Source organism: Callionymus lyra, chromosome 4 (assembly GCF_982586985.1).
Source record: "Callionymus lyra chromosome 4, fCalLyr1.hap1.1, whole genome shotgun sequence".
Classification (NCBI taxonomy): Eukaryota; Metazoa; Chordata; class Actinopteri; order Syngnathiformes; family Callionymidae; genus Callionymus; species Callionymus lyra.
The window spans coordinates 24,629,022-24,656,794 of NC_141821.1; the positions used below are offsets into that span (position 1 = coordinate 24,629,022).

The 27,773-nt window shown below is 46.8% G+C and overlaps 4 protein-coding genes across 10 annotated transcripts; all 4 read right to left on the reverse strand.

Moving 5' to 3' along the window:
- Positions 1–493: 493 nt before the first annotated feature.
- On the reverse strand, positions 494–3,937 carry LOC148082200 (coagulation factor XIII A chain-like). The gene is made up of 17 exons (XM_087790189.1): positions 3,893–3,937; positions 3,722–3,827; positions 3,472–3,648; positions 3,156–3,404; positions 2,981–3,099; positions 2,805–2,912; positions 2,565–2,739; positions 2,357–2,495; positions 2,141–2,244; positions 1,996–2,084; positions 1,789–1,942; positions 1,622–1,731; positions 1,384–1,549; positions 1,164–1,318; positions 960–1,096; positions 790–895; positions 494–726 (listed from the first exon to the last, which is right to left on the reverse strand). Exons 1-17 carry the CDS (start codon positions 3,935–3,937, stop codon positions 691–693), a joined length of 2,175 nt encoding a protein of 724 aa, XP_087646315.1. The 3' UTR covers positions 494–690.
- An 804-nt stretch (positions 3,938–4,741) lies between these two features.
- Positions 4,742–12,079, reverse strand: rmc1 (regulator of MON1-CCZ1). The gene is made up of 20 exons (XM_087789317.1): positions 11,820–12,079; positions 11,286–11,362; positions 11,127–11,211; positions 11,000–11,056; positions 10,288–10,374; positions 10,065–10,205; positions 9,876–9,979; positions 9,707–9,796; positions 9,520–9,625; positions 9,303–9,456; positions 8,894–8,947; positions 8,309–8,437; positions 8,132–8,238; positions 7,888–8,007; positions 7,751–7,828; positions 7,565–7,669; positions 7,427–7,495; positions 5,836–5,923; positions 5,259–5,396; positions 4,742–5,174 (listed from the first exon to the last, which is right to left on the reverse strand). Exons 1-20 carry the CDS (start codon positions 11,916–11,918, stop codon positions 5,095–5,097), a joined length of 1,968 nt encoding a protein of 655 aa, XP_087645443.1. The 5' UTR covers positions 11,919–12,079; the 3' UTR covers positions 4,742–5,094.
- Positions 12,080–12,132: 53 nt separating this feature from the next.
- Positions 12,133–15,959, reverse strand: riok3 (RIO kinase 3 (yeast)). The gene is made up of 12 exons (XM_087789318.1): positions 15,681–15,959; positions 15,156–15,259; positions 14,932–15,092; positions 14,773–14,880; positions 14,601–14,710; positions 14,392–14,535; positions 13,590–13,717; positions 13,186–13,528; positions 13,022–13,102; positions 12,874–12,963; positions 12,691–12,807; positions 12,133–12,627 (listed from the first exon to the last, which is right to left on the reverse strand). Exons 1-12 carry the CDS (start codon positions 15,714–15,716, stop codon positions 12,514–12,516), a joined length of 1,536 nt encoding a protein of 511 aa, XP_087645444.1. The 5' UTR covers positions 15,717–15,959; the 3' UTR covers positions 12,133–12,513.
- A 291-nt stretch (positions 15,960–16,250) lies between these two features.
- On the reverse strand, positions 16,251–26,427 carry unm_hu7910 (un-named hu7910). Of its 7 annotated transcripts, none has more exons than XM_087789325.1 (25): positions 26,267–26,427; positions 26,150–26,197; positions 25,875–26,036; positions 25,700–25,744; positions 25,284–25,352; positions 20,695–20,739; positions 20,558–20,629; positions 20,422–20,466; positions 20,310–20,336; positions 20,219–20,245; positions 20,117–20,152; positions 20,009–20,053; positions 19,893–19,940; positions 19,789–19,821; positions 19,623–19,708; positions 19,475–19,561; positions 19,092–19,242; positions 18,773–18,909; positions 18,600–18,698; positions 18,283–18,372; positions 18,074–18,211; positions 17,883–18,018; positions 17,723–17,814; positions 17,124–17,257; positions 16,251–16,601 (listed from the first exon to the last, which is right to left on the reverse strand). In XM_087789325.1, the coding sequence occupies exons 1-25, from the start codon at positions 26,391–26,393 to the stop codon at positions 16,451–16,453; spliced, it is 2,130 nt and encodes a 709-aa protein (XP_087645451.1). In that variant the 5' UTR covers positions 26,394–26,427; the 3' UTR covers positions 16,251–16,450. The 7 variants fall into 7 exon arrangements, with proteins under 7 accessions (XP_087645451.1, XP_087645449.1, XP_087645448.1 ...); XM_087789323.1 differs by having other exon boundaries at positions 19,623–19,711; XM_087789322.1 differs by having other exon boundaries at positions 20,009–20,056.
- Positions 26,428–27,773: the final 1,346 nt, after the last annotated feature.

The following is a 27,773-nucleotide window of genomic DNA, read 5'->3' on the forward strand; positions in this document are numbered from 1 at the left end:
GAGGAGGAGCAGGAGGAGAAGGAGGAGGGGGGGTGCAGGAAGGTGCAGGAGAAAAAGAGGAGGAGATCACAACAACTGTAGACTCCTCCTCACTGGATAAGTCCTGAGTCTTGTGCCCTGAGGTACAGCAGGGTGTGTGTGCGTGTGTGTGTGTGTGTGTGTGTGTGTGTGTGTGTGCACAGCCAGGAGGGAGGGAGGAGGGGGAGAAAAACCTGTTTCCAACAGTGACAGATGATTTGTAGCCAACAGTTGTTCTACTGCAGTCTGAAGTTTCACTCTTAACTAGTTCACCAGCTGACTCACTCACACACACACACACACACACACACACACACACACACACACACACACACACACACACACACACACACACACACACACACACACACTCGAACACACAAACACACACTGGGATGATTCAAATGATGCTGACGGGATAATAAACAAAATCGTGTGATTTTTATAGTTGCTTTATTGATCAACAAGTGGCAAGGCCAAAGGTCGAGGCCTGTAGCTTAGCTATTTTATCAGTGCTCATCGAAGAAAGGTGAAGCGGGTTAAAGGGGGTTTTTGGGGGGTGAGGGGACGCCACTTATCCCCAGCGCAGAGAATATAGGAAGCAGTCACTTGATCTCGGCCCTCTTCGTTGCTGTGATTGGTGGAGAGGGTAGGATCGACATGACCATGTGATCAGGCCTCAACGATGACATCCACCGTTCCTTCCACCTGAAAGAAACACACCAACCCATCCGTCAGTCAATCAAGCACCCCCTGTCAATCACCCGTTACCTCTCGAAGCTGTTGACAGTCCAGAACCGCCGCGAGAGAACGCTGACCCGGCAGACGAGGAACAAACGACTCTTTCCATGAGAGCGAGGTCAGAGGCTCGACCACACTACACACACAGTTCTTGTTAGAGGACTTGAACGGACTGTATCTATAAGTATTGTGTATTTCACCTGTAGTATCTGGTCTTGTAACTCATCAGACCCGCCCCCTCGATGGCCAGGTATACATTGTTGAGGGGGAAGTTAAATGGGTTCGTGAAGGAAACCGTGACGAACATTTCCTGTCTGACTTTTTGACGTCCGCTGACCTGCCGTAAGAAATGTATTCAGACTGGTTCTGGTCCTGGTTTGGTTCGTGGGGGGGGGGGGTCTTACCATGAGGGTCAGTGAGGGCGCCTGCAGCTGTACCACTTTCATGCCGCTGACATTGTCCTGGTCAGTTTGACCAATCAGAGTGAAGCTGAGGCAGCGCTGCGAGCCCAGCTTGGACAGGTATTCTTGCGCCGACACCTTGAGGACCACCTGCTCGGCTACCATAGGGAAAATCACATGTCACTCCCGCAACCATGGCCCGGCAGCACCGGCCTGCACTCACTCTGGTGTGCTTGCACAGTGACGCTGAAGGCCTGGTCCCTCAACCAACTGGAGGCCACGCCGGTGTAGAAAATGACGGACGACGTCAATTTGCAAAACACAGCCCTGGACTTGTTTCCAGAGTTCCGAAACACCGCCACCAGGTTCACGTCCTGACCCAGCGGAACCTGGAGGATTTATATGCGTCTTAGCTGTGAGTGCTCAGCGGCTGCTGTTAGCATAGCATTGTTAGCACAAACCTGCTCACTGTTGATGACAACGCTGACATCGGACTCCACCACCACTGAATGGTCGCGCTCGCATCCATATTGTTCTGCCCGAACCATCGTATCCTCGTCCAGCCTGCTTCCTGTTGACATTTGTCAGTGTCCGTGTGTGTGTGTGTGTGTGTGTGTGTGTGAGGTACCTTCCGGGTGCTTGTATAAGGAGGTGAGGTCTTGGGTGCCTTTGCTTCCGACAGCCTTCGTGTAGATCATGCATCCCACATGCGTCTTGTCGACCCGAAAAGGCTCCATTTCCCCGTAACGATCTCGCTTCCAGAAGACGACGTTGCTGTTCACCTGCAGATGATTCCAGAGTTGACCCTGCTCTGAACCCGCCGGTGTTTTTCTACCTCAGCAAAGATGAAGCCTGAGTCAAAAGGGTGACAGACGCTCCCCTCCTTGATTCCGTTTACGGATGCTGGGCCACAGCGGAAAAGTCCTGAAAGCATACAGTTGTTATATGGTTCTGCGGGCGACTTCTGCCCCACTGTCTACCGTCGCTGGTCTCCTGTGGGGTCGAGTCCACTGCCTGCCAACCACTGAGATGGGATGGCAGATCAATGCGGACCATGAACACCTCATTCCAGCAGTGGTAGTTCCTGCAGAAGAGTGCTGGGTTAGAGGTGTGATAGGTTGTTCCACAGAGGGGTCACCTGGAGCCTCTTGGATCCTCAAGACTGATCGTCCCAGGTGATCTTTGCTTGGACTCACCAAATGGAGTCTCTTGTGTGGCGGCGGTCCGGCGTTCCATCCTGCTTGAAGATCAGGTCCGTCTTTAGGTTTCCTGTGTTGTCGTGAGCCGAGTTAAAGGTGGTGATCACTCTGGATGGGATGCCCAGGCAGCGGAGAACTGCAGAACATGAGGTGCACGTCAAGGCCTCAAACCTGCTACCCCCCCCCCCCCCCCCCAACTACTCACAGGTGTTAAAGACCCCGGCAAAGACCCAGCACTGGGCGTAGCAGACCGGGACCCCGGTGTTGGCGTAGTGCAGCAGGATTTTCACGCTGCCAGTCCACAGAGTCGGCGGAGTTCCACCGGAAAAGTCGTCGCTCCAGTTCCCGACTAGCACGCCGTTGTCATCCTGAGAGTTACACTTAAGGGGACACAATGGGGTCAAGGACCAGACCACCAACGTGGAAACAAAAAGTGCGGACTCACCATGGCAGAACCCTTCCGGATCATTTTAAGAGCACTGCCACGGTTGCCAATAGGCATGTGGGAGGAGTCAAGTATGCAGATGCAGGCGTCCAAAATTCCTCGTTCAAACTGTGGAGACATATGAAAACATTTCAACATCCCGCATCAGCAAAACCACTTTGGTTCCGGTTCCTCACTTGTCCAAACATCCAATTGCGTCCGGAAACGTTACCCACAGCCCCCTGGAAGATGATACCAGAGTCGTTCAGCACATACTCATTGCGGCCCTGGTCCTCTGGAAAGTAGACTTCGTCGCCTGCGGGCACGAGACTGTTAGTTTCAAAAACTGGACCAGTAGGGGGGCGACTGTACCTGTATTCCAGGCGTTGAACAGCAGGTACAGGTCAGTCGTGGCGTCCCTTTTTGTGCGCTGCAGACCCACACTGGTCACGATGGCCATGTAGGCCCTGTACCTGCCCACGATGGCGTTCGCGGTCGAAATCACACCCAACAACACTGTCGCCCCTCGCTCCTCCACAATACGACCCTTCCAGCCGGAGCCTGTGCGACCTTTGAAGGTCACCACCAGGAGCGTGTTCCGACTGGCCGAGGGGCTTGAGCCTGAGGGGTGGGGGGGGCACAAGGTGAGCTGGGCTGTTTGTTTAAATGCAAGCATGTGTGAGGTCACCGATGAGAAACTCCAGCTGGAAGTCGTCATTGGATGTCAGCGGGCGATTGAAGGTGACCTCAACCAGGAACTCCCAACCACGTCGCAGAACCAGGTTTGCCATGTCGTACGCCGTCGTGAAATGGTTTGGCTTGTTGATGTTCTGGCACATGTCGATGCTCACCACGGACAGACCACCTTACCACACGAGTCACAGTCATTTGTTAAAAAAAAAGGCGTTGAGGTCCAGAGGAGGTGGCACCCCACTTACCTCCTGTAGGTGGGTTGGAGCGCGGTCCTCCCTCAACCACAGCGTCCTCAAACAGTTCCAACTCGGGGAAGTCTTCGCCGTCGTGGATCAGGTTAGAGGTGGGAACCTGAGCAGAAGTGGAGGTGAGAAAGGAGCGGCGAGCCAGAGCAGTGAGGAGGGAGAGGATCGTACCGGCTCCACATAGCGGCCAACGTAGGTTGAAGCTGGTTGAGTCATGGCGGATAAAGGTCAAAGGTCACTCTGGAGAGTAGAGAAGATTTTCTGTAGAAATGAAAAAGTTAAAATTTGACGACTTGGTCGACACCCGTTGTCTCTTCAGATGGTTTTACAAGCGAGGAACCAAAAACAGCAAAGATTAGTATCAATTCAGAAGCAAACAAATGTCGATTGACAGCTCAGACTCACCCTTCACTCCGACAGGGATGATGATAATGGTGGTGAAGCTCCATCTCTCCACGCCTTATAAGCTCCATCTACTTCCTGTTTTCACATGCGACCTGGCGGTCTCCGTGACCTCAGCAGTATGATGTAGGAAGTGAGAAACCCGCTGCAGCCGAGGTCACCAACAAACCAGACAACTGAAGGACTATCGCAGTTGGGATGATTGACAGGTCATCTGACCAAACATCCATGTTCTGAACTGAATCTGAGTCATGTCACCTGTGTACAATAATCCCGAGCATCCAGCTCTGCTCTCTCTATGAACATTCATTATATTTAACAAACAACCGTCGAAGAGAGATGAACGTCTGTTTTTTTTGTTGTTGTTGAATGTCAAGAACTTCGATGTGACTTCACACTCTCGGCTTTTCCTGAAATAATCATGCGAGAAAATCCTGCAGTTGACTTTATATGTAGGAAATAGTTTCATATACATCTAGTGGTGATACATTCTGAACATTCTCTCAGAACTAAATAAATCCAGGTCGACAGCGTATGTATTAGAATGTGTTTTTGACTGCGAGTGTGTGTCTGGGCACAGGTGTGTATACTGTATATAAGATCAACACAACAAATAAATGGGGACTTTAAACATGTTTATTGAGTCTTGATGAGTCATCTCAGACACCGTCAGTCAACATGTGATGTTCCCACACCGGATGACAACAGACTTGCTGTAAGATTCAACAGAGAAAATAAACGTTATGACTTTTTTTTTTTTTTGAAACAGTCCACTCTGACCGGCTGGTCGCTGTGACCCAACGACCAACAGGTTAGCAATTTCACTTCCTGTTTGCTGACTGTTATTTCTTTCATCGGTCAAAGATGTCACCCTGACTGTTGAAGAGACAACCAGGCATCGTTCTACTGCAGTCCTCAGACCACAAACTGGCTTCTTTGATTCAGGCTCCAGGTCCGGTTCCAGACCCGACTCAGGCAGTAGCAGGTTTCATCAAGGCCTGTTCACCAAACAACTGCTGGAAGTGACCGACATGTTCCTCACAGTGTTCTCCTGCACACATACAAACAAAGTTGTGAGTGAATATCATACACAATTATAATATCACAGGATTATTTATTTGTCTATTAGGATTACCCGGGTTAAAAGCTGGACTTCCTCTTAGTCGCTGGTTCCTCTGCTGGAAGCTTCTGAACACGGTGTAGAACAACATGGTGTCTCCAGTCTGTTTTGCAGCATCCAGAAACTTCCGGGCCGACAGGTTGTCGTGGCCTCCTGTGAGAACAGCAGCCACAACTCTCAGCTTATCCGTGTGCATCAACCTGAAGGCTGGAGCACCTGAACCCTCTAACACCAGCAGGCGCGCAAGGCAAGCGCTCCGTAAATATGCATTGATGTTGACTTTAGCTGAAATAATTCCCATACAAACAAACAAACCAGTCGTCAACAAGTCAATAAAAGATTCATTGTTTTTTGCTTTCAGGCCTTATATCTCCTTTATATCTACCATTGCCATTTATGTTTATACGTTTTGTTTTTCCATTTTAGAACAATGTATACGCATATTTGCATTTAATACATTTTTTAATTATTTTCCAATCTGTGTGTTCTTAGTCCTCACATACTCAATCACAAGGTGACATCAATTAAGTAGTCAAGGTGTCAGGGCTCAGGCCTTTGAGTGCTCAACAGCATCATTTGGGACTCAACTCACCAACGCTGCGGATGAATCTGAGCGCGCTCAGAACCTGCTGCTTTGACAGTAGAACCTCCACAATCTCGTCGTTAGCCGTCGACAACCGCTGGAAAAATACACACAGAAGTTTTACAAACCAACATCTTATGATTGTGAGTTTTTTACATTTTGATATGCAATGGGCTCAACAAACTTAGTAAAACATTTCCTAGTGACACTGACAGGAATGGAGTCTGAACAGATCTAGTCAAAAAAAGATTTTAATCACTAATTAGCCGTATATGCCAGATTGAACTTTTTCCTATTAAATAATGTTTACAGAAATCAGGAATGCTTCGTTGAAACTCAAACAACTACAACACCAGGAACAAACATTTTGGAAACTTAACATTACTTTCACCGACTGTCAAGGATTTAAAACAATAAAATAAAGTCTTATTAAAAAACAGCTAATATTTCAGGAAGGTTGACTTCAAGAACATCTTTCATAAAAAAGAGGAATAACATCAAATATGAGGAACTCCAACTAACATCGTCAGAAATGGAGAAAAGGGTGTCGAATTGGTCAACCAGACACGAGTGGTCAAAGAACTCAAAATGTTCGCCAGGAGGCGTGATGAATTGCGAGAGACAGGGAAGCAGCAATATTTAAAATGGCAAACAATGGGAAACGCATACAAACAATATTGAGGAATTTCATTAGATAACCAGCTTTCTATATACAGCACACAAAAAAAAAGTTTCCAAAATATTCATCAGTTTGCATAAACAAAACAGTCCAATTGGCATCAATCTATCGAAGATCAATTTATCCCGGAAATATTGGTAGTCCACTAGCTCCAGAAGATGGAGGGAATTGTTCGGAAAGTTTTGATGGGATTTTCATAAAAAATCCTTTGAAAAGTAAACCATATAGTGAAACTATTGCAAATCATCGTCACCTTTCGTATTTACTGTACACTGCCGCGAAAATCTGTGAATGTAGCAAAATACCTTCTGACATTTTAAATTGGGTTTCACAGCCTCACACATGGATACAAGTGGTGGATAATTATGAAAAGTTAGGATACTCTGTTAAAAAAGCTAGAAAGAGGAGGTTGATGGTTAAAGGTCGATGATCTAAACCGTTGAACAATTGTTGTAGAGTGGATGCCCGTAATTTAGAACTCGATAAAGAAACTCGAGCCTAAGGGATGGTGTGTATATATATATATATATATATATATATATATATATATAATCCCCAACGTTGTTGCTTCCCAGCAGACTCTAAAGCGATTGTACTGCTGTTGACTCTATGGCGGCTCTTAGTGGTAATGCTGGGGTTTGCACATTAGAACGTTACAATGAAAAATTAACACACCAACATGTTTGAAATGAACAATGTAATTTCTGTAAACATTCTTACTTCTGTGAATTTGTCCTACATAACAAACGCACTACACATCTTTAAATAGCTGCTACATCCTCTCAAACAAGTGTGTACAGGGAGGGATCTCCACGGAGAGAGCATCACAGGACAGTACAAGAAAGTTTCATGTCCATCCTCTTTTTTTCTAATTGTGAGAAGTCAATGTCTAACTTTCATACGTGTGTGAGAGCGTGTCACCTTCAGCATGTCCAGGGACAGCTGGTGAGCCGGGGGGTAGGTGGTCTCCAGTGACAGCAGCAGGCAGGCCTGACCAGCAGATGTGGAGTGAGGGATCAGAGTTAGTCAATGCAAGTCAGACTAGGACTGAAGACTCACCAGAGGTTTAGAGTCACTCAGGACGTGGTACTGGAGGAACTGGTGGAGCATGTAGAAGAGACTGTGATGGACCAGAGTCTTGATCACAAGCTCATACAGGTAGTGCTAAATACACACACACACACAAACACACACACACACAATTTAGAGTCCAGATCAGAATGTAGACCAGACATTGATCTTCACCTGGACTGTGATTTGGAACTGGTTCAGAGAGCGAATGTACTCCATCAAGACTGCAATGATGAACTTGTGGGAAACATCCTGCACACACACACGTCTGTCAATGACTTAATAATATTACAAGACTGTGTGTTTCTCACCTTCTTTTCAGTGAAGGACGACAGCACATGCGTGTACATGTCTGACTGATCGATGACCGCTTGCGTTCTCACCGGACGCTTCATGGTGGCGCCACTGCGAGCTGGACCAGACTCCATCGCCTGCAACACAGACACACACTGGTGAGCGGACGAACAGTTGCACAACATTTTAGATTTTGATTCCGATTTCCTTTATTAGTCCCATTTATGTTTGTTTGTTTGTTTGTTTGATGACGTCACTCACCAGTGTATACACCTGCTCCGCCTCCAGGTAGTCCTTGTACACTTGGTTCAGTTTGTCGAAGACAGTTGCCACCACAGGGAGACTACCTCTCTCTGACCCGTCCAAAACTGAAGGAAGGTTAGCCAATTACTGGACGACGGCCATGACACACACAATAACTCGCACACACACACATACTCTGGGAGCAGACCGACAGGATCACCATCTTGCAGTCTTGTCGTCGTAACAAAAAGTCCATCAACTTTCCTTTATCCTTCAGGAGCTGAACGGTGGGAGATAGCTTGACCTGCAGGTACCACAAGTAACCTACAGCAGAGTCACAGCGTGTTACACAATAGAGCACTAGGTCGCACTTAAAAGTTCATGGTATAATGTGAATTTAAAGATTTGAATATATAAAATTAAAAACACAATCAGGTTAATTTTTGAACTCAATACATACATACAATACTGTCGAACTCTACATTATGAAATTTAGAAATAAGTTTCAAATGTTAGCTGGACTTCAATGGGAGGGTCCTGTCATGTGTCACTAAGGTGGCATTAAACAACATCCCTTTGCTGATATTCTTATTTAATAAAAGCCTAGACAACATCTATTTTTTCATTGTCGAAAAGCATTACACTAAAAAAAATGAGAAGGATGAGAACATGTACATATTTTGTTATTCATTGCAAGTACCATCATGGGAATATTGAACAACATTACGATTTGATGCTACATACGGAGTTACACACAGCAGTTTAGAAAGAGACAGTTACCTTCACTGGCACTGATGATGATGTCCGGCTGGAAGACACTCCAGGATGACGAGTCTCCACAACGGTCAAGGATAAGAACACGTGCTTCGATTCATATTTAATGGCAGAGTGAGGCCAACACACGAGTGGTTTAGTTCTGAGGAGTCTAATAATGACCAGAAGCAGAAGATGATGACTCTTTAAATGTGTCCGAAGAGAGCTGAAGATCAGGTCTAGACCACAACATCACTGAGCTTCACACTGCAGGTGAAAAGACGAGTGGATTTGACATCATGATAACCTTCTGCTATCACACAAATGTGTCAATTTCTAAAATGTCTGATAGGCCACCTAGTGGCCACAGGTGCAAAAACAACGAGAATGTAACCGTTTACTTGAGTACTTGTTCTTAAGTTCTTCAGGAGGATACAGAGCTGGCAGGGCAGCGGTGGTTGAGATGTGACCACAGCAGGACCTGAAAGAGGCATCCGGTACGGGTGGATGGAGCGAGCAGGCAGAACTGGCTGGTGAATGTTCAAGACCGAGTCTGGCTCCTTCAGCTTGATGTCGAAGATGAGTGATGTCTGTCACACAGAAAATGACACATACTCACAAACCGAGAGTACCTCTGGCACACGCGTACATACCTGGGAGCTCTGGTGATGAACCACCACCAGGTTGTCGGCGATGTTGAGTGCAAACTTCCCTGTTGTGTTCAACTTCAACACGTGACTCTTCTTACATGCACCCTCCCTACAGAGATATTCACACATGGAGTTTTTTTTTTTTAGTAGTTGTATGTGTGTGTGTGTTTGAGAGTGTGCATGTGCGTACCTGGGCAGGTGATAAAGGACGACCTCGGCTCCAGGACTCTGGGTAGATCTGGACTGATGTTTGAGGTTCATTACAAACATTTGACCGTAGCTACAGACACAAAGCAGGTCATCTGTCAATCACATTTTGCTCTACTCTCAGTGGGTGGTTGAGTGTGAGGTGGTCTTACATGGTAGCCATGGCAACGTCCCGCTCAGACAGACTGAGCTTGGCAGGTTTGGGCACAACAGGAAGCTCAATCTCAAACTTGTTCATTTTGGACATACTGCCGCTCTAAAGAGAGAGCAGAGTTCATGCTTGCCGTCAGTGCTTGTTGTCTGTAAATGTGTGTTTGTGTGTGTGTGTGTGTGTGCAGTACCCTGAACATGAAAGGCTGTAGGACATTCCCCTGCACGGTGGTGGACAGCAGGATGACCGAGGTCTCAGGACAGTATTGGTACCAGTTGACATTGATGTTGTGATTCTTCAACAGCTTCAGGCTGCGCTTGTCAGGGAAAACCTGGACACATAGCACGTGCTTGGCTCAAGGGCATCGCACCAGGGACAGGAATTGCACTAACGTCCCTGACACATTAGCCCACCTGGTAGAACTCCACCCCCTGATCAGTGATGAAGACGATCTCATTCCAGTTGGTCCAACAAAACCCAAGAACACTGGCATTCTTCATCTGTAATACACACATATTTACACATGAGTTGTTACAAGAACCAAAGCATTAGTAACAATTCAATACTAATGACACACAGAAGTGCATATACTTGTATACATTTGTGTTGCTTTTGGTGGAACTGACAGGCGGAAAATATGCATGGGGAGTCAAGCAGAAGAAGAAAGCCACAATAACGCAGCTTATAAACGAGCAAAATGACAGGATCACGGTGACTCTACTGGTAGGTGATGCATTTTATACCATCGTTGAAATGAGAGATGGAGATAAACTACATGAAAATTGGCAGTTAAAAACTTTACATTTATATTGACAGTTAAATATTCCATTATGATGTAATAATGTTCTTCACTAAAGCCAGCTGTAATGCTCCGTTTTGTTAATACAAAGAGTCCTCTGGAGGTGGAGAATACTGGGTTTGATGACGCTTGGTGACAGACCTCAATGCTTGACCAATCACAACATGGTGGGCATTATTCCCATTATAATCAAATAACTACAGTCATTCATAGGCATTGTAATCAAATACCAAAATCGTAGTATTGTGACCACATTTACACGCATGGGGACCCACACGAATACCAGGAAAGCCAGGTGTGAAGCTGAAGGCTCAAGTGAAACTCACCTTACATTCCTGGGAGAACTCTGTGTGAGGGAATTCTGGGATGAAGTTGATGAAGTCCTGCAGAGGAGAAAAGGCTGAAAACTTTTTTACTTCACACAAGTGTGGTACCTCGGTGTGATGAGCTCACCACAGACTTGGATGTCCGCTGAACCGCCAAAATCTTGTTCCCGATGGAGAACTTGATGCACTTGACTTCTCCTTTGTCGTCCATCCTGCAGAAGAAACCAGCATTTCCAGTCATTTAACACACACATCTGTTTGCTGACTTCAAGTGTGTGCTTTGTACCTGAAGGCCATCGAGCTCTTGTCATCTGGACCCTTGACCACGACACCCGTCGCTCCACCAGAACGCACGGCAAACACCTGAGAGCAGGAACAAAGCTGGTAACTCCTAATACCCATGTGGCCCCAGAACAGCTGTAGGTGTCACTTGTAACTTCAGTCAACTCTGACCCTAGGTGGATGCATTCTACACCCTCCATCTATTACTGGGTAGTACCTAGGGTCTCCTCCTATTCCTGCTGGACCTCACATGGATACCTTCTGTGTGAAGGACAGTGTCAATACTCCAGCTAGTTTTCTTCTTAAATGTTATTTCTTTATTCTATAAACGTTATGGGATAACACAGTGATCACTTTAAATTATTGTCTACCCTTTTCCCAGGCAGAACAATACGTTTTGCCTTTAGATTTAATGATATTGTAAATACATTTAGTGTCAATAAATATATTCAAGCTTAAACAGGTGATAAAACGGAGGATTGAAAAGATAAACAAGGAAGGTGCTGCCTAGCCTCTGCTAACTAGCTTGCTAGCTCACCTGCTTGTTCGCCTCGTCGAAGAAAACATTGTTAACGCCAGAAGCGTGTTCGAACTGGACCGGGTTTTCACAGAGTTCCAGATAATGTTCTTCACTCATGTTGGAAAATATTTTGACAGCTGCCAGTAACTCGCACTGAGTAGCTTAACCTACGTTAGCTTTCCGGTCTAAACTTTCGAAGTAAGACTCCGGAAATATCTTCTTCAATTCTGTTTGATCGGGAAACATAACAACATGGTGAATGGTGAAAAGTTGTTTCGTGTGGACTACATATGCTGAGGAGAAAAAAAAATAACGAACGATTACAAGGTCGATAGGTCGACACCTAATTTTTATTTTGAAAACGGGATCCCGGATGTTATTGAACTGCTCGTCATGTGATCGACTGTCATGGGACAGACGCGGTCACGTGGCGACACGAGTTAAATATGAACAATCACACAAAGCTTTGTTTATTGCTCCCTGCAGACATTTTCAGACGTTTCATTGTTCCCACGTTCATCAGCCCTTTAGAGGTCACACTGTCACAATAAACAACTGAAATCAATCAAAGCATCAGCCAATGAGAACAGGAATCTTCGGACCCGCCAATCACCATGGATCATCCCTACAGCCAGAGGGGGCGCTCCCGACTTCAGGAGGCGGTTGTGAGGGAGTACAAGTAGCTCTCTACTTTTGAGAAGAGCTGCTTGGATTAGTCGTCGGAATCAGGCTGTAGAGGTGGACCATCGTCCTCCAGAGACACTGGGAATGTTTTCTTCCCTCGTTTCTGCACATGGTCCTCGTTCCTCTTCTCCAGTGCCACAATCTGCCGGAGAAGTGTTAGTGGGGGGGTCGTGATGACATTAATGAGTGGGTGTGCGATAGTCACCTCAGCCAGGAACTCGCTCTCCTCCTCCTCAGACTGGGCAGGAATGTTGAGTCCAGTTACAGCGTTGAAGAGATCGTAGATGCTCAGCGCTTCAGCCACACCTCTTTTCTGGAAGAACTGCACACACACACACCCTTATGTCTATCGTTCCTTAGAAGTTGTGTTCATGACAACATCGCTTACCGTGGAAACGTTCCTACAGTCTCTGAAGAGGAACTCCAGACCATGAGGATGAGTGGGCTCCACAGACTGACCGACGTCGATCAACCACACCTGCAGACGCACGAGGGTCAGTTCAGAGGCAGCGGTCAGGAGTAACTTTAGGTCCTACCTTTCCTTCGTGCCACAGCATGTTGTATTCGCTGAGGTCAGCGTGAACCAGGTTACACTCCTGATAGAGCTTCTGCATGATCTGAGGCACACACATATACAGACATGGATGAGTGGGGCAGGACCAGGGGTCCAGCAGCGGCAGAGTGGACAGTCTTGACTCACATGTAAAACCTGCAGGAATGCAGTCTTCATGTCATCCGGATCCAACGCAGCATCTTTGAGTTTGGGTGCAGGGATGTGGTCTTTGCCGATGAAGGACATGACCAGGATGTGTTTTCTCAGCAGGACCACCTCAGGACACGGGATCCCCGCCTTCTTCATCCTGCTCAAGTTGTGCATCTCCTTCTCAGCCCAGAGGCGAATGATCTTGCGAGGGTTGAGTTTGCTGAAACGATCTTTGAAGCGATAGTCGTCCTTGATGTAGCGGTCCCGGTTCTTGAACTCATTCAGCGTGGTCTTGAACACCTTCAGGACCACCTCGGCCGGCATGGGCTGCTCATCCAGGCTGACAAGACAACGGTAGTCAGCACATTCCACAATGCTCTCAGCTCACCTTCCTCACTCACCTGCCTCCGTCAGCATGAAACACCACCGACTCTTTACCGGTGCTGATGCAACCGTTGATGTTGTCAAGAACTCCAGAGTTCACCATCTTGTACATCAGCAGACGAGTGCGAGAGTCCACGGCTTGTTCCTACAATATAACTGAATTAGTGAGTGTGTGTGACCGTGTACAAGTCTGTGTGTGTGTTCTGCTATGAAAAATCTACTCCAGATTCTTAAAGTAGGCTGAACACTCAGATCTGATCATAATCATATCACATCCTATAGGAGGTAAAGATGATCCTGTCTACCCGTCTGACAGAGAGAAATAAAGAGAAATAAAGAGAAACAAACTGAATCGAGGCCGAAAACCGAATCATTTTGGGTGGAGTGTCGTTCAGAAAAACATTGTATTTTCTTCTTAGTTGTGACGATGTGATTGTGACGATCCAATCTGATCCCTAAACAGACAAACCGCTGTAGCTAAAGAGGATCTTTGGAAGTATGACCGGCCGTGAACTGTAATCTCATTTCAGACATGTATCAGACAAAAACGCTGGTTCTGGAGAGTATAGTAAATATCAAACTAACTTCACTGTGGTCTGTTAATCCTGCCCCTGTAGAACATGGAACATATACCATGTGAAACATTAACTATTTGACATGAAAATGGGGGCAAATAAAGGCCCAAAAAAAATAAAATCCTGTAGGTTTTCTGCTCTTCATGTTTTACACACGTGTTCTGCTCACGCTTCATTAATGAGACCAAGTGTGTGTATGAATGTGTGCGAGTTTGTGTATGTGTAGATGAGTAAGAGTACGCACGGCAGTGGAGTGTTCCTTCTTCTCATGCAGTCTGGCGCTGCGTTTCTGTTCAGAGTTGCAATGCTGTTTCAAGGAATTGAACACCTGGTTGGAGAGCTTCAGGTCCATTCCCAGACCGTCGCCCACATGGACCCCTGGAGCAAACTGAAAGAAAGACACAGTTTGACCCGAGGCCTCTGAGAAGGAGTGCATTTCTTTAACGGACTCACATTGTCCATGCGAGCGGTGTTCTTGCGTCCGCATCTCTCCTCGTCGTGCTTGGTGGTGATGTTCTTCCCTTTACCACTGAAGCCTCTTCGGGGAGTCGTCTGAGGTTTGTCTGAGGGACACATCGGACCTTGAGGCTAAGCATGTGCGTGCAGAACTGTGGCTGTGACTTACCGGCTTTATAGGGGTCGTGCCTGGTGTCCTGCCAGTCCACCTCCTCCTCTGAGCTCTCGCTATCCTCGTACGGATGGACCTTGCGGTGGTTCTCGAAGGAGATAGACACTGAAACACGCGTTAGTTTTTTGCACCGATTGTCGGCCTCACTTCTGTTACCTTTACTGTCGCCGTTGAACTTCTTTTCCTCTCTGCGCAGCTGACTGTCAAACTCCCGGTCGAACTGGAGCTGCAGCATCTGGGCCAGCATCAGGTCGCTGCTGGTTTCGGTGCCGGTCTCATCCAGCTGGAGATCCTCAGGCCCCGGGGGGTCCAGAGAGCTGAGGACAAGGATATGAACTGGTCAAGAAAACGAACACGAGTCCGGTTATAGGTGTACGTACTCGGAGTGGATGTTCTCCTCTTCCAGCTGTCGGGCCAGTTGTTCACTCATGACATCCGCCAGAGAGCCCGTGGGTTCTGCCGGGCACACAGAACTCCATGGACTCTATAAGACAGCAACAACCATGGTTATTTATCCGACTAAACCCAACTTAGAATCAACATCTGACTTTCCTTTTCCATTGCAGTTCATCTGATCGCCAACTAGAGGCGCTCAAGAACTACATTAAACTTATCTATGTGGACCTGGGTTTCATCATGTGTCGTCATAACGCCCACATAACTACCTCAGACACATCACACGATCATAATACCTGATGTTTTCAACATTTTCATCTTCGATCAATACGACAATCGATCGGTGTCGTAGAACTTTGAGTCACTTGTATTGATAATATAGATTAAAGGGCAACTCGCTCACACAAGACTGACAGCTTGTCTCATTTCATTGAAACAGACGACGAGGAACCTTTCCTGGTCCAGTAGTTAGTAAGTCAAAGAGACCCTGATATCATCTGGTCACTTACCTTCGCAGTTTGAGCGGTGATCCCAGATTGATCCATGATGGCGTCAGAGAAGGTTTTCTTGGCAGAGCTAATGTCGCTAGCAAAGAAGCTAATGTCGTTAAAGCTGACAAAATCACGTTAATAACCAAAGCTGACAATACTGATATACTTCCCGGTGCCTCAACTGACATACAAGTATAATCCTCGAGAAGTGTCAACTGTCAAGATGTCTAAGGATAAAGAGAAATGCGAACTTTGAGCTCGTGTGGTCGGGACGACTGGCACAACAGCAATGTCTGAGCGACGTGAAGGAAGTGGAATCTTTTCAAAGTAAGAGACCGATTTGGAATTTGAGAAATATGTCCGAGTGTGATCCACACAGGGTCAATAGTTTGCACATGTGCAGTTTATATATGTAAATTGTATTTTGGTCTTTACAAATACATCAGTATTCGTAAATATTTTGCAAAACAAAACAAAAAGAATAAGTTAGTAAAGGTTATTTGTAAAGACACCTCTAGACCAGGGTCACAAAGCACTTTAACCATCAAAAACAATATTAAAAACAACAAGAGACAATCTTTGTTTCGACTTTGTATTAAAAATAGAAAACATCTGATCAGAATAAACAAATAAGTCTTAAAGAGGCGACAGCGACGTGCGCGGGTCCGCTTTAAGAGACAGTCGCTCCTTCATCCGTGCTCAGCTCCCACAATCAACTTCGGTCGGCTCAAGTGATGCAGGTTTCCTCAGTAGTTCACCTCCTTCTAAGTGGTTACCGGCCGGGCTCTCTAGATGGCGCTGAGAGTCTGACGCTGCTGAGGCGACAGCTCAGGGTGCCACACGTCCACAATGAAGATCAGACGGAGCGAAGTGGCCTCCTGCCAAACCTCGTGCTCAAAGGAGTCGTCGAAGATCAGAACCTTCCCTTCCTCCCAAGTCCTGAAGAGGAGCAGAGTGTGAGAAGGATTGGAGCAGAGTGTGAGGAGAAAGAGGAGGAGCAGAGTTTGAGCAGGATCAGAGTTTGAGGAGAAAGAGGGGGAGCAGAGTGTGAGGGGGAGGAGCAGAAAGTGAGGAGGAACAGAGTGTGAGGAGGAAGAGGAGGAGCAGAATATGAGGAGGAACAGAGGGTGAAGAAGAGGAACAGAGTGTGAGGAGGAGGAGCACAGCGTGAGGAGGAACAGAGTGTTAAGAAGAGGAGGATCAGCGTTTGAGGAGAAAGTGGGGGGGGGAGTGAGTGTGAGGAGGAGCAGAAAGTGAGGAGGAACAGTGTGAGGAGGAAGAAGAGGAGCAGAATGTGAGGAGGAACAGAGTGTGAAGAAGAGGAACAGAGTGTGAAGAAGAGGAAGAGGAGAGTGCGAAGAGGAGCAGTGCTATGAGGAAGAGGAGCAGTGCAAGGAGGAAGAGGAGGAGCAGCAGAGGAGAGTGTGGAATAAAACGATGAGCCCTCTAAGGAAGTCGCACCTTGTCTGGTTGGTGCAGCGCATCCTGGTCCCCGTCTCTGGGATCACCAGTCCCAAGTGCATCCTGAGTCTACAATTAGTGGGTCCAGTATGCGGCCAGACGTGAGTGCCGGGCTGCATGACGGAGAACTTGACCTACACACACACACACACACACACACACACACACACACACACACACACACACACACACACACACACACACACACACACACACACACACACACACACACACACACACACACACACACACACACACACACACACACACACACACACACACACACACACACACACACACACACACACACGTGAGTGAGGCAGATGAGGTTTGTGGTGCACACATGGTGGGTCTCAATCATGAAGCGTGAGCAGCACAAAATTTATTAATTGACTTAAATAAGTCTGATGTCTTTGAACAATCGCTAATGTCAGGGCTTTAATTCAAGATGGGGGGAGATAGACAAGCACAGCTGACCTGAGAGCCTGGTTCAAGGATTGGATTAGTTTTTTCTTTTCTTTGATGTGCAAATCTGAGCGGGGATTTACTCGCTGTTGATGAATGAGACCCAGTGTGTGTGCATGCTCGAGTGTGTTTACCTGTCCTCGCTTACAGCCGCTACTTTCTGGATACTTCTCCATCAGTGCACACGTCTTTGGAACATTCTGACACATGTTACCAACTTTCCTGCCTAAACACACACACACACACAGAATGAGCAAGGGCAAGACACAGGGGGCTGCAGCTCTCTAGTCCCACCTTGCTGCCACAGAGTGTACTGCCCCCACTCTCCCCGCTCCCGCAAGTTCTCCTCCTCTGGTACAAACTGTCCAGTTTTTTGGTCCATCAAGGCCAGAGCTTCGTCCCGGATCATCCTCCAGTTCCTCTCCAGCGCCTGAACAGACCCGGAAGCGCTCAGATCCACGACACTCACGCACACGCATGCTTACCTTGACCAGCTCGGTGTAGCCGGTCTCTTGGGGCGACCACCAGGGTTGCGCCTTCAGGCCGTCGACGTTGTAGAGCGAGCGTTGCCACACCGACGCGAAGTGACCCCGCTGGTGTCCGCGCTCGTACCAGTCGTACGCCTGCACACGTGCACGGCTCAGAACAAAAGCTCCCACACAAGAGAGACAGGGATGAACAAGTCAACACTCACGCTGGCGTCACCCATTCTCTGCAGGGCGTCACCCAGGTGGAAGTAGAACCGACCGTCGTCGGTGCCGGGGTGCCCCGTTTCCAGGCCGTCCTGGAGAGACACACGAACATATATGTACAGTATGTCTCCAGAGGGATTAATAATTAAGTTTAACCATTAACATAATTTGAATTTTAAAGCTGCTAATAGTCAACCAAGTTAATTAAATGTGATTATTTTATAGACATCTGCATATTGTTCACCTAACGAATTAAATAAAAATGAATTAAATTCTGCCCCCTCGTGTCCCCCCCCCCCTAATGTATGCAAGTGTGTACCCTTAGGTAGGGAATACTCTCTGAGATCTTGTTCTCAGACTTCAGGATGAATCCGTAGTGAACTTTGGCAAAGCCATCATCGGGGGAAGCAGCCAGAACCTGACGGTCCAACCACAAGAGAATAGTGAGTTTTCAAATCGACGCACACAGACACGTGCAGCGCGGACACACACCTCTTCGTAGACCCTCTTGGCTCTCTTGTTGTCTCCCAGGAGCAGCAGCGCGACTCCCAGGTCGTTCTTCAGACTCACGTCCTCGGGAAAGATCTGGGTGAGTCGTTCCAGAGTCGCCAGAGAACCCCGCATCCGACCTGAACACACACGCACGCACACAGTCACGCGCGAGTGGTACAGCTGGTCTCTATGACCACTGAGCTCTCTTAAGGAGGCCCCCGGTGCGCTGGTGTCCAGACCTCAGACCCTCAAATAGACGTGGCAACCATGGAGACTAAACGGAATAAACATGTGACAAGGTCCGCAACCTGGTTGTTACCCAAAAACTGCTGGCGCTCCGCCCGCCGCTTCAGCGCTGCCAGGAGGAGGTCAGAGGTCGCGTCAGGCAGCTCGGCCGCTTCTCTGTAGCTGGTGATGGCTCGCAAGAGGAAGTCGTTGCTGCGGAGACGCTCGGCCAAGTCGTCCTCTGACTGGACACACACACACACACACACACACACACACACACACACACACACACACACACACACACACACACACACACACACACACACACACACACACACACACACACACACACACACACACACACACACACACACACACACACACACACACACACACACACACACACACACACACACACACACACACAGTGGGACATTAGCGACTCCTCCAGGCACAAGCTGGTTCTGGTCGTACCTGTGCACGGCCGAAGCGAGCTCGAGGGCTCTGAGGATGCTTCTGTACAAGAGCTTCAAACTCCCGTAGAGCTTCCTGGACGTGTCCCTGACGAGAACATACACAAAGATCAAAGTCGGGTCAAGTCTCCAGGGGGCCACGTATGTACTTTTTTCCTGAGTTTGTCAGCAGCTTCGATCTCTGCTTTGATGTTCTTATCCAACTTGTTGAACATCTTGGGCTTTTTCTTCTTGGCTGCTGAACAGAACCAACAAAACTAATAAGAAATAATTGAACTATCAGAAAATCAGATAATCATGGACTCATGACTTCACCTTTGACCTTCAATTCCTGCTCACTTTGCTGCTCTGGGGTTACAAAGCGACACATCAGACCCGTAAGTGGTTCTGGTTGGGATGGACGTTGACTACACGCTCACCTGGACTCAGGCTTCCACTTTCGATGTTAGGCTCTGGTTCTGGAGACCCTAACAGAAGACAACATAATTTATTAGCCTGATGATGGCGCTCTGGTGAGTATTTTTAAAAAACCAACCGGCTTCCTCTGTGAGTTTGGAGCTGGTCTGGTACTGACTCGACACTGCTGCAAGATCACAATTAGTTGTTGTTATTGTTGGCACAGCTTTGTTGTTCACTGACTCACCGGCGCTCTCTTGTGGCGATGAATCTGCCACCATAACTGAGGAAGAACAGCTGACAGTTAATGATGTTCCTACATCACATATGAGACCCGCTCATGTCTCACCTCCAGATGTGTCTATGGGCTCTGATTCTGAAAGTAAAGACACCGTGAGTCAGCAGCAGGGCTGGGAGAGTCCGAACTAAGCGACACCTACCATCACTGCCACTGCCACTGTCAGTTGCTGGAACAAAACACATGATGAGAGATCTACTTCCTGTACACACGCTTCAGGCAGGAAGTAGATCCCTTTACAACAGTCTACTCACCAGGAACAAAGTCTTCTTCTGCCAGAGTGGGCTGTTCAGCAGCAGCTACAACACACACTCACACACACGGTGCAACTTTTGATAAGAAAATGGAAACATACTTGTTCGTGAAGTACTGAGCAGCAGCAGTTGTTACCTGACTCGCTTGAATCGCTCTGTGATCCTGCTGACGGCTGATTGGTCGACGGACTCACGTGATCGGGAGAGACTTACAAAGTGACAGAGGAGGTTAGTGAGTGTGTTAGTGTGTGCACGAGCGCGCGCGTCGTCTACCTTGCCTCCCTCCAGCCGACTCCGTCCTCGATGGTCGTCCTACACCTGTACAGGTGACATAGAACATTTATTCAGCTACACCTGAGTGCCGACCTCTGGTGAGAAGGAGGAGAAGAAGAAAAGAAGTATGTCGATAGGAAGAGAGATGAGAGGAGGGGCAGGAGAAGAGAGGGGAGCTGGTACCGTTGTCAAAGATTTAATTTCTGGTTGTTTCCATGATGACACACACATTAACCAATAAACAGGAAGCCAGGTGATGGCGATAATCACATCTTTCTTCCATTTTTCTAAATTCATCAACTGTCACATTCCTTTACGCAGGAACTTTAGTAGCACTTGTTCAAGTACAACACAGCTTCACAGTCGAGTGTCCCGTCACTGAGACCCCAAATATATTGTCAGAAATGGACATCATGTGACACAGCAGCGTTCTCTGTGGAGCACAAGGTTTTTTTTGTTTTTTTTACATGGTCCTGGGTGCCTCATTTGTTGCCAGATGAACGTTCTCATGCATCCACCCGAACCTGACAGAGCACCAACTGGTACATTGAACCGTGTACACGGAGCAGGTCTTGAACCTGAGCCTGTCTGAAGATGAATAAATGATTCACAAGGTCACAGGTGTTTTCAGACTTTTATTCACACTGAAGAAACATCAGTGCGTCTTCACAGAAGGTCCAGAGTCCAGGTTACTCAATCGTTCCTGCCAGTGTTCAGGGCAAAGAAAGAGCCCGGACAAGAGACAAGTGGTCCTACCCGCTGGCCAGACTGGGGACGAAAACATTGCCGGGCCAAGAACACCAGCAGATTTCTGACATGAGTTCAGTGAACCGTCTCAAAGGTTAACTACCTCTTCCTTCTGGCGGCCATCTTGTTGGCCCTGATGGTCTTTGGCTCAGCCGGGACTCTCTGGTCTGTGCTGAGCTTTCTCTCAGGAAGATTCCTGCTGTTGACAGTGACGTTTCCGGACCTGCTTTTGTTTCCCAAGGACTTCCCTGCCCTGGCCTGATCAGGACCAGTCCAATCCCTCCCCATTCCTCCTTTCTCTGGTCTTTCCATCTGTTGCACCTCCACTGCTTTATCTTTGGCAATCATTTTTTTCTTTATGCCTCCCGTCCCCAGTCTTTCTACCCTCTGTTTCTCCATCCTCTCTTTCTCCTTGGCCAGTCTTTCTCTCTCCATCCTTTCTTTCTCCTTCGCCAGTCTTTCTCTCTCCATCCTCTCTTTCTCCTTCGCCAGTCTTTCTCTCTCCATCCTCTCTTTCTCCTTCGCCAGTCTTTCTCTCTCCATCCTTTCTTTCTCCTTCGCCAGTCTTTCTCTCTCCATCCTCTCTTTCTCCTTCACCAGTCTTTCTCTCTCTGTCCTTTCTTTCTCTTTCGCCAGTCTTTCTTTCTCAATCCTCTCTTTCTCCCTTTTCTGTCCTTCTCTCTCCACCCTATCTTTCTCTATTTTTTCTCTCTCCAACCACTCCTTCTCCTTCAACAGTCTTTCTCTCTCCATCCTCTCTTTCTCAAATTTCTCTCTCTCCATCCTCTCTTTCTCCTTTGCCAGTCTCTCTCTCTCCAACCTCCCTTGCTCAAGTTTCTCTCTCTCCAACCTCTCCTTTACAAGTCTTTCTCTCTCCATTCTCACTTTCTCCTTCTCCAGTCTTTCCCTTTCCTTCTCCTTAGCCAGTCTTTCCCTCTCCACCCTATCTTTCTCTAGTTTTTCTCTCTCCATCCTCTCTTTCTCCTTAGCCAGTCTTTCCCTCTCCAGCCTATCTTTCTCTAGTTTTTCTCTCTGCATCCTCTCTTTCTCCTTAGCCAGTCTTTCTCTCTCCATCCTATCTTTCTCTAGTTTTTCTCTTTCCATCCTCTCTTTCTCCTTCACCAGTCTTTCTCTCTCCATCCTCTCTTTCTCTTTTGCCAGTCTTTCTTTCTCCTTTGCCAGTCTCTCCCTCTCGTTCCTTTCTCTCTCCAACCTCCCTTGCTCAAGTTTCTCTCTCTCAACCCTCTCCATTTCTAGTTTCTCTCTTTCTACCCTCACTTTCTCATTCTCCCGTCTTTCCCTCTCCAACCTCTCATTCTCCTTCGCCAGTCTCTCCCTCTCCACCCTCTCTTTCTCTGTTGCCAGTCTCTCCCTCTCCACCTTCTCCTTCACCAGTCTTTCTCTCTCCATCCTCTCTTTCTCCAGTTTCTCCCTCTCCATTCTCTCTTTCTCCTTTGCCAGTCTCTCCCTCTCATTTCTCTCTTTCTCCAACCTCCCTTGCTCAAGTTTCTCTCTCTCTACCGTCTCCTTTTCTAGTTTTTCTCTCTCCACCCTCTCTTTCTCCTTTTCCAATCTTTCTATCTCCATCCTCTCTTTCTCCTTTGCCAGTCTCTCCCTCTCATTCCTCTCTTTCTCCAACCTCCCTTGCTCAAGTTTCTCTCTCTCCACCCTCTCCTTTTCTAGTTTTTCTCTCTCCAACATCTCTTTCTCCTTTGCCAGTCTTTCTATCTCCATCCTCTCTTTTTCCAGGTTCTCCCTCTCCATCCTCTTTTTCTCCTGTGCCAGTTTCTCCCTCTCATTCTCCAACCTCCTTTGCTCAAGTTTCTCTCTCTCCACCCTGTCCTTTTCTAGTTTTTCTCTCTCCATCCTCTCATTCTCTTCGTTCAATCTCGCTCTGCTCTGCATCCTCTCTTCCTCCTCTGCAAGTATCTCTTTCTCCTTCATGAGACTTTCTTTCTCCATCCCCTCTTTCCCAATTCTTTCTTTTTCCAGTTTCTCTCTATACATCCTCTCTTTATCCTTGGCCAGTGTCTCACTCTCCATCCCCTCTTTGGTAAGTCCTTCTTTCTCCATTCTCTCCTCTAGTCTTTCTTGTTCCATTATATCCTTCTCTTTTTCTAAATAATACCTCTCATGCTTTTCTGTTTCTCCATGTTGAGCCAGATGGTCTTTTTCCATAGTTTCTTTAGCACTCCTCTCCCGTTCTTGTTTCTCCTGCATCCTCTTCTTCTCTATCTCAACCTCTCTCTTTTCCTCCTTCAGTCTTTCATGAGCTTCCTCCAGAGATTTCATCCTCCCAATCCACACGGCCTCCCTCAATTTCTCCTCCTCAGTAAGAAACACTTGGATCTCCAGCATGGCTGCACGGGCAATCCTCTTAGCTTCCATACTCTGGTGGATCATCCTCAGTTCCTCACGCAAGGCTGAGCGAAGGGCAGAGCCATGAACAGCCTGTTCTGTGTTTTAAATGGAATGAAGAAATGTGCAGTCATGTAGTTAGAAGGACACAATACCAGTTGACAAGTCTGTAAACTGACCACAGACAAGGGGGAGGGGGGGGGGCTTGTAGGTGTACTGATAAGCAGAAGCTCAAGCAAGTACCTGCTATCGACGGCAAGACCACAGTTATTACACAGCATCCACGGGTGAGCAGGGAGCTACTGTACAGCATAAGACTTCAGTCATTCATGCGCTAACACTTCATCAGCACACTGCAATAGGACCAAACCAGAGTCCTCCAAGTTAAAAAAAAAAAAAGGGGGTGCACAGACTAGTACCTGGTCCTAGGTTCTTCTTCAGGACTTTCCTGGGGTCTACAAGGTCAGAGTCAGACTTGTTTTAGCTCAGTCCACACGTGTCAGTACTCTACCTTTGCTATGCCCCTCTGTACTGTGCACAGATTCTGCAGGCAACACCAACTTCTTGTCGTCTGCATAGACAGACAAAGTTCATGAGTAGGAAGAAGTGAAGTCTTTGGGTCAAAGATCGTGACCTCTATCAGCTTTAGCAAAAAACAAAAAGAACGTCAGAGGAAACAGCCTGTAACAGTGCGGCAGACCAAGTCTCATTGTGTTTCCTCCTCCTGTTGCTGAGACCTGGCCCGATCTGAGGATGTCACCATGTCAGACATCAAGGAGAAGATGCCAGAGATCCAATCATAGCTCTCCTCTTCTAAAATGTTTACTACTTCCTCCAGAGAGTCGGCGTCCACTCTGCCACCATCTTTGGTCAGTCCTAACAGGAGAGAGTCAAGCACAGAGGAGCAAAGGGAGAAACACAGGGAGAGAGCGAAGCAGGACGAGGTATGAACATAGAAGCAGGAGAATGGAGGACAAGTGAAAGGAAAGCAGGTATGAATAACAGAGGAAAAATGGAGAAACAACAGGAAGAGAGGAGCAGGGGAGATAAAGGTGGGTATGAGGATTTGAGGAAGAGTGGCGAGAAAAAAGACGTTAGGAGGCATGACAGGGGAAGGGGTTGCCGGAAAAGGGGAGATGAGGAGTAGGCAGAAGGAACGGAGTAGGGGTTGAGGTGGCGAGGAGGAAGGGAACGTAAGATAGGAAGTTAAAACAGGAGACATTTCTGGTTTGAAGCGTCACAAATACTTGGAAGGCAAATTCGTTTTTTTGACCGAGGACTGTCCAGTTCAGAGTCACCTGCTGTCTCGTTCGTCATCAGAAATTTTCAGCAGGAAACTTGAGACAACCAGCGAGAATTTTGCTTTCTATCAACTACTTAGGCTGACCACTCACTAGCACTTCCTGTTTACTGGTTTGTATGTCTTGGACTGTGGGGAGTGTGTGTCTCTAAACAAATGTTGTGTGACAACATTAGAAACTTGCCGAGGAGAATCTTTGCATCTTCCATGTCGAAGTCTCCGTCCCCATCAGAGTCATAACTGGAGAGTTTTCCTGCAACAGAAGAATGTTTGTTGATCTTCTGAGGACATAATATGACAATATGACTTAAGAGATCAGGGCCTTCGCCCCTTCTTTTCCATCTTGGCCCGTCACGAAAGACCGGAATGTGAAAGGAAGGAGATTCGGGTCACACTGATCATGTGACCATGGGAGAAATCACATGATTGCTGACAAATAATTATAATTGACAGTTATGGTAAAGAAGACGTAGAAATAAAAAAGGGGGTGAACATCAGCACTTTCTGATTACATAATGGATGTCAACAAGGGGGATGGTGATGATAATAAAGATGCTGATTGTGATTATGGTGATGATGATAATTAAGATTTAAGAGTACCTTGCAAAACTTGAGAAAGGTTGTTGTGAAACTCCTGAGCTCTGTCTGCAGCAAAGTCACAAAATCAAACACTTAAGACTTGATCCGAATGTGTGTGATTGTGAGACATTCTTTGTGTGTGTGTGTGTGTGTGACAGAATGAGAGAGGGTGGAGTGGTCCGTTTCAGTGACTCACCGAGGACGCTCTCGTAGTCGACAATGTCAAAGTAAACCACAGCCACAGAGCTCCAGAGGCCCAGCAGAGCCAGAACCATCAACCAAGTGTAGAACTTGGACCCGTTTGCTGCCTCCTCAGAGCTTAGTCCACTTCTGCTCTCGCCTGCCGGAGACTTTCCCTCTGGAGATAAACCAAAGCAGTCATAATTGATATACAATTATACAATTGAAAAGCATACTATTGAACAACACTGAAGTAAGAGCTCGTCTGACCCAGACTCTCTACCCTCCTACCCAATTTTAAGTCAGCGGCTGTCATCTCCTGCTGCTCCTCAGCAGTATCTGCTGACCAGACATGTTCAGATTGAGAATAAACCACAAGTTGGTCAAACCCTCCAATACCAGACCTACCTGTTTGATGAACCTGATCCTCAATCAGGTCATCGTACACCTCCTCTTCCAGCTCCTCGCTGGAGGGCAGATCTTCCACCTCGGTAGAGGAGTGGAAGGAGGTGTCAAAGAGTTTGTAGTCCTGCATGAATCCGAACTTGCAGAAAAAACCTTTAAGATTCAGACCAACAATGATGAAGGTCTGAAGATCCATACACAAGAACCAGATCGGACGCAGCTCCTCCCTGCAACCTGATGCCCCCTATTATTAGAGCTGACAATCCAGAGCGTGTATTTGTGTGTGACGGAGTGTGTGCGTTAGAGATGCCAGAGAGGACAGAACAACCTCTGATGAATATGACACTTGTTTGCTCACCAGCTGACATAAACACACACTCAACTCCCCCTTTCCCATGTTGTAACCAAAATGCACATGTTTCACCCGCAGACACACTCACGTAACTCAATCGACTTTTGTCTTATGAATGCATTTATATAAGAGGAGGCCTTAGCTACAGCTGACCAATCACAGCCATGAATGTTGAACAGTCGAGGGAACGCACATCGCCATTTACAAGTAAAGAAAAGCCATTGATTTTGAGGGAAAAGTTAGGTAAATATAGATTGCAAACACTGTGGCATTATTATTTCGGAGAAACTGGATCATATTTAACATTCAATTTATGTTATCGACAACTACGTGTTAACTATGAAGTTTCCTCGCTGAGACATTAATCCTGCTTTATGATGTACAGTTGATCCAGTAACCTAAATTTAAGGGAAGAACCTCTTATGGTCAAATGACTGGTGACCCTCTGTCGACAGATCGTCTCCCAAATGTACTTGTCTTCGACTCAAAACAATTATTTGACAGCGAGTGTTAAAGTGCAGGTTAAGTTATTTTTAGACCTAAGATTTTTATATTTTTCTGTTTCAATTCATATTTAATTTTGTTTTTATGCAAATATATGTAATAATCACGTTTTGGAAATAAAAAGCAAACAAATTCAGTCGCCCTCCGTATTCCGACAAATGTGTGATTATGTTGACGCTAAAGGAAGAAGTTTCCACTGCCATACTATTGACATCCATAGTGAAGGTTAAAATACAGCAAAATAATAGTAAACCTGAGCAATTTTTCACTTCATACGAGTTAGAAATGATGACACAAAACATGTTTATGATCGCAATTATTTGCATCTGTACTACTATGAACCCTTAATGGATGCTAATCTTGAGAACACCCTCTTTAAAACTAGTTTAGTAATGGTTAATTAATGATGGTTATGGAATACTAATATACAATATTAACACACTCAGAAGGTGAAGACACATTTGCATGTGTTTTTTATTAACAGAGACAAATTCAGTGTTGTTGTTTTTTTTAGGTATAGCGAATTAGCGGCAGTCATTTGCTCCGACTCTCAACTTTTTTATACTTGATATGATTTGCATGTGGAGAACTATTATATTGATCGATGCTAGTAAAAAATGCATGATATTCTCTGTGTTTAGCACACTCAGCATA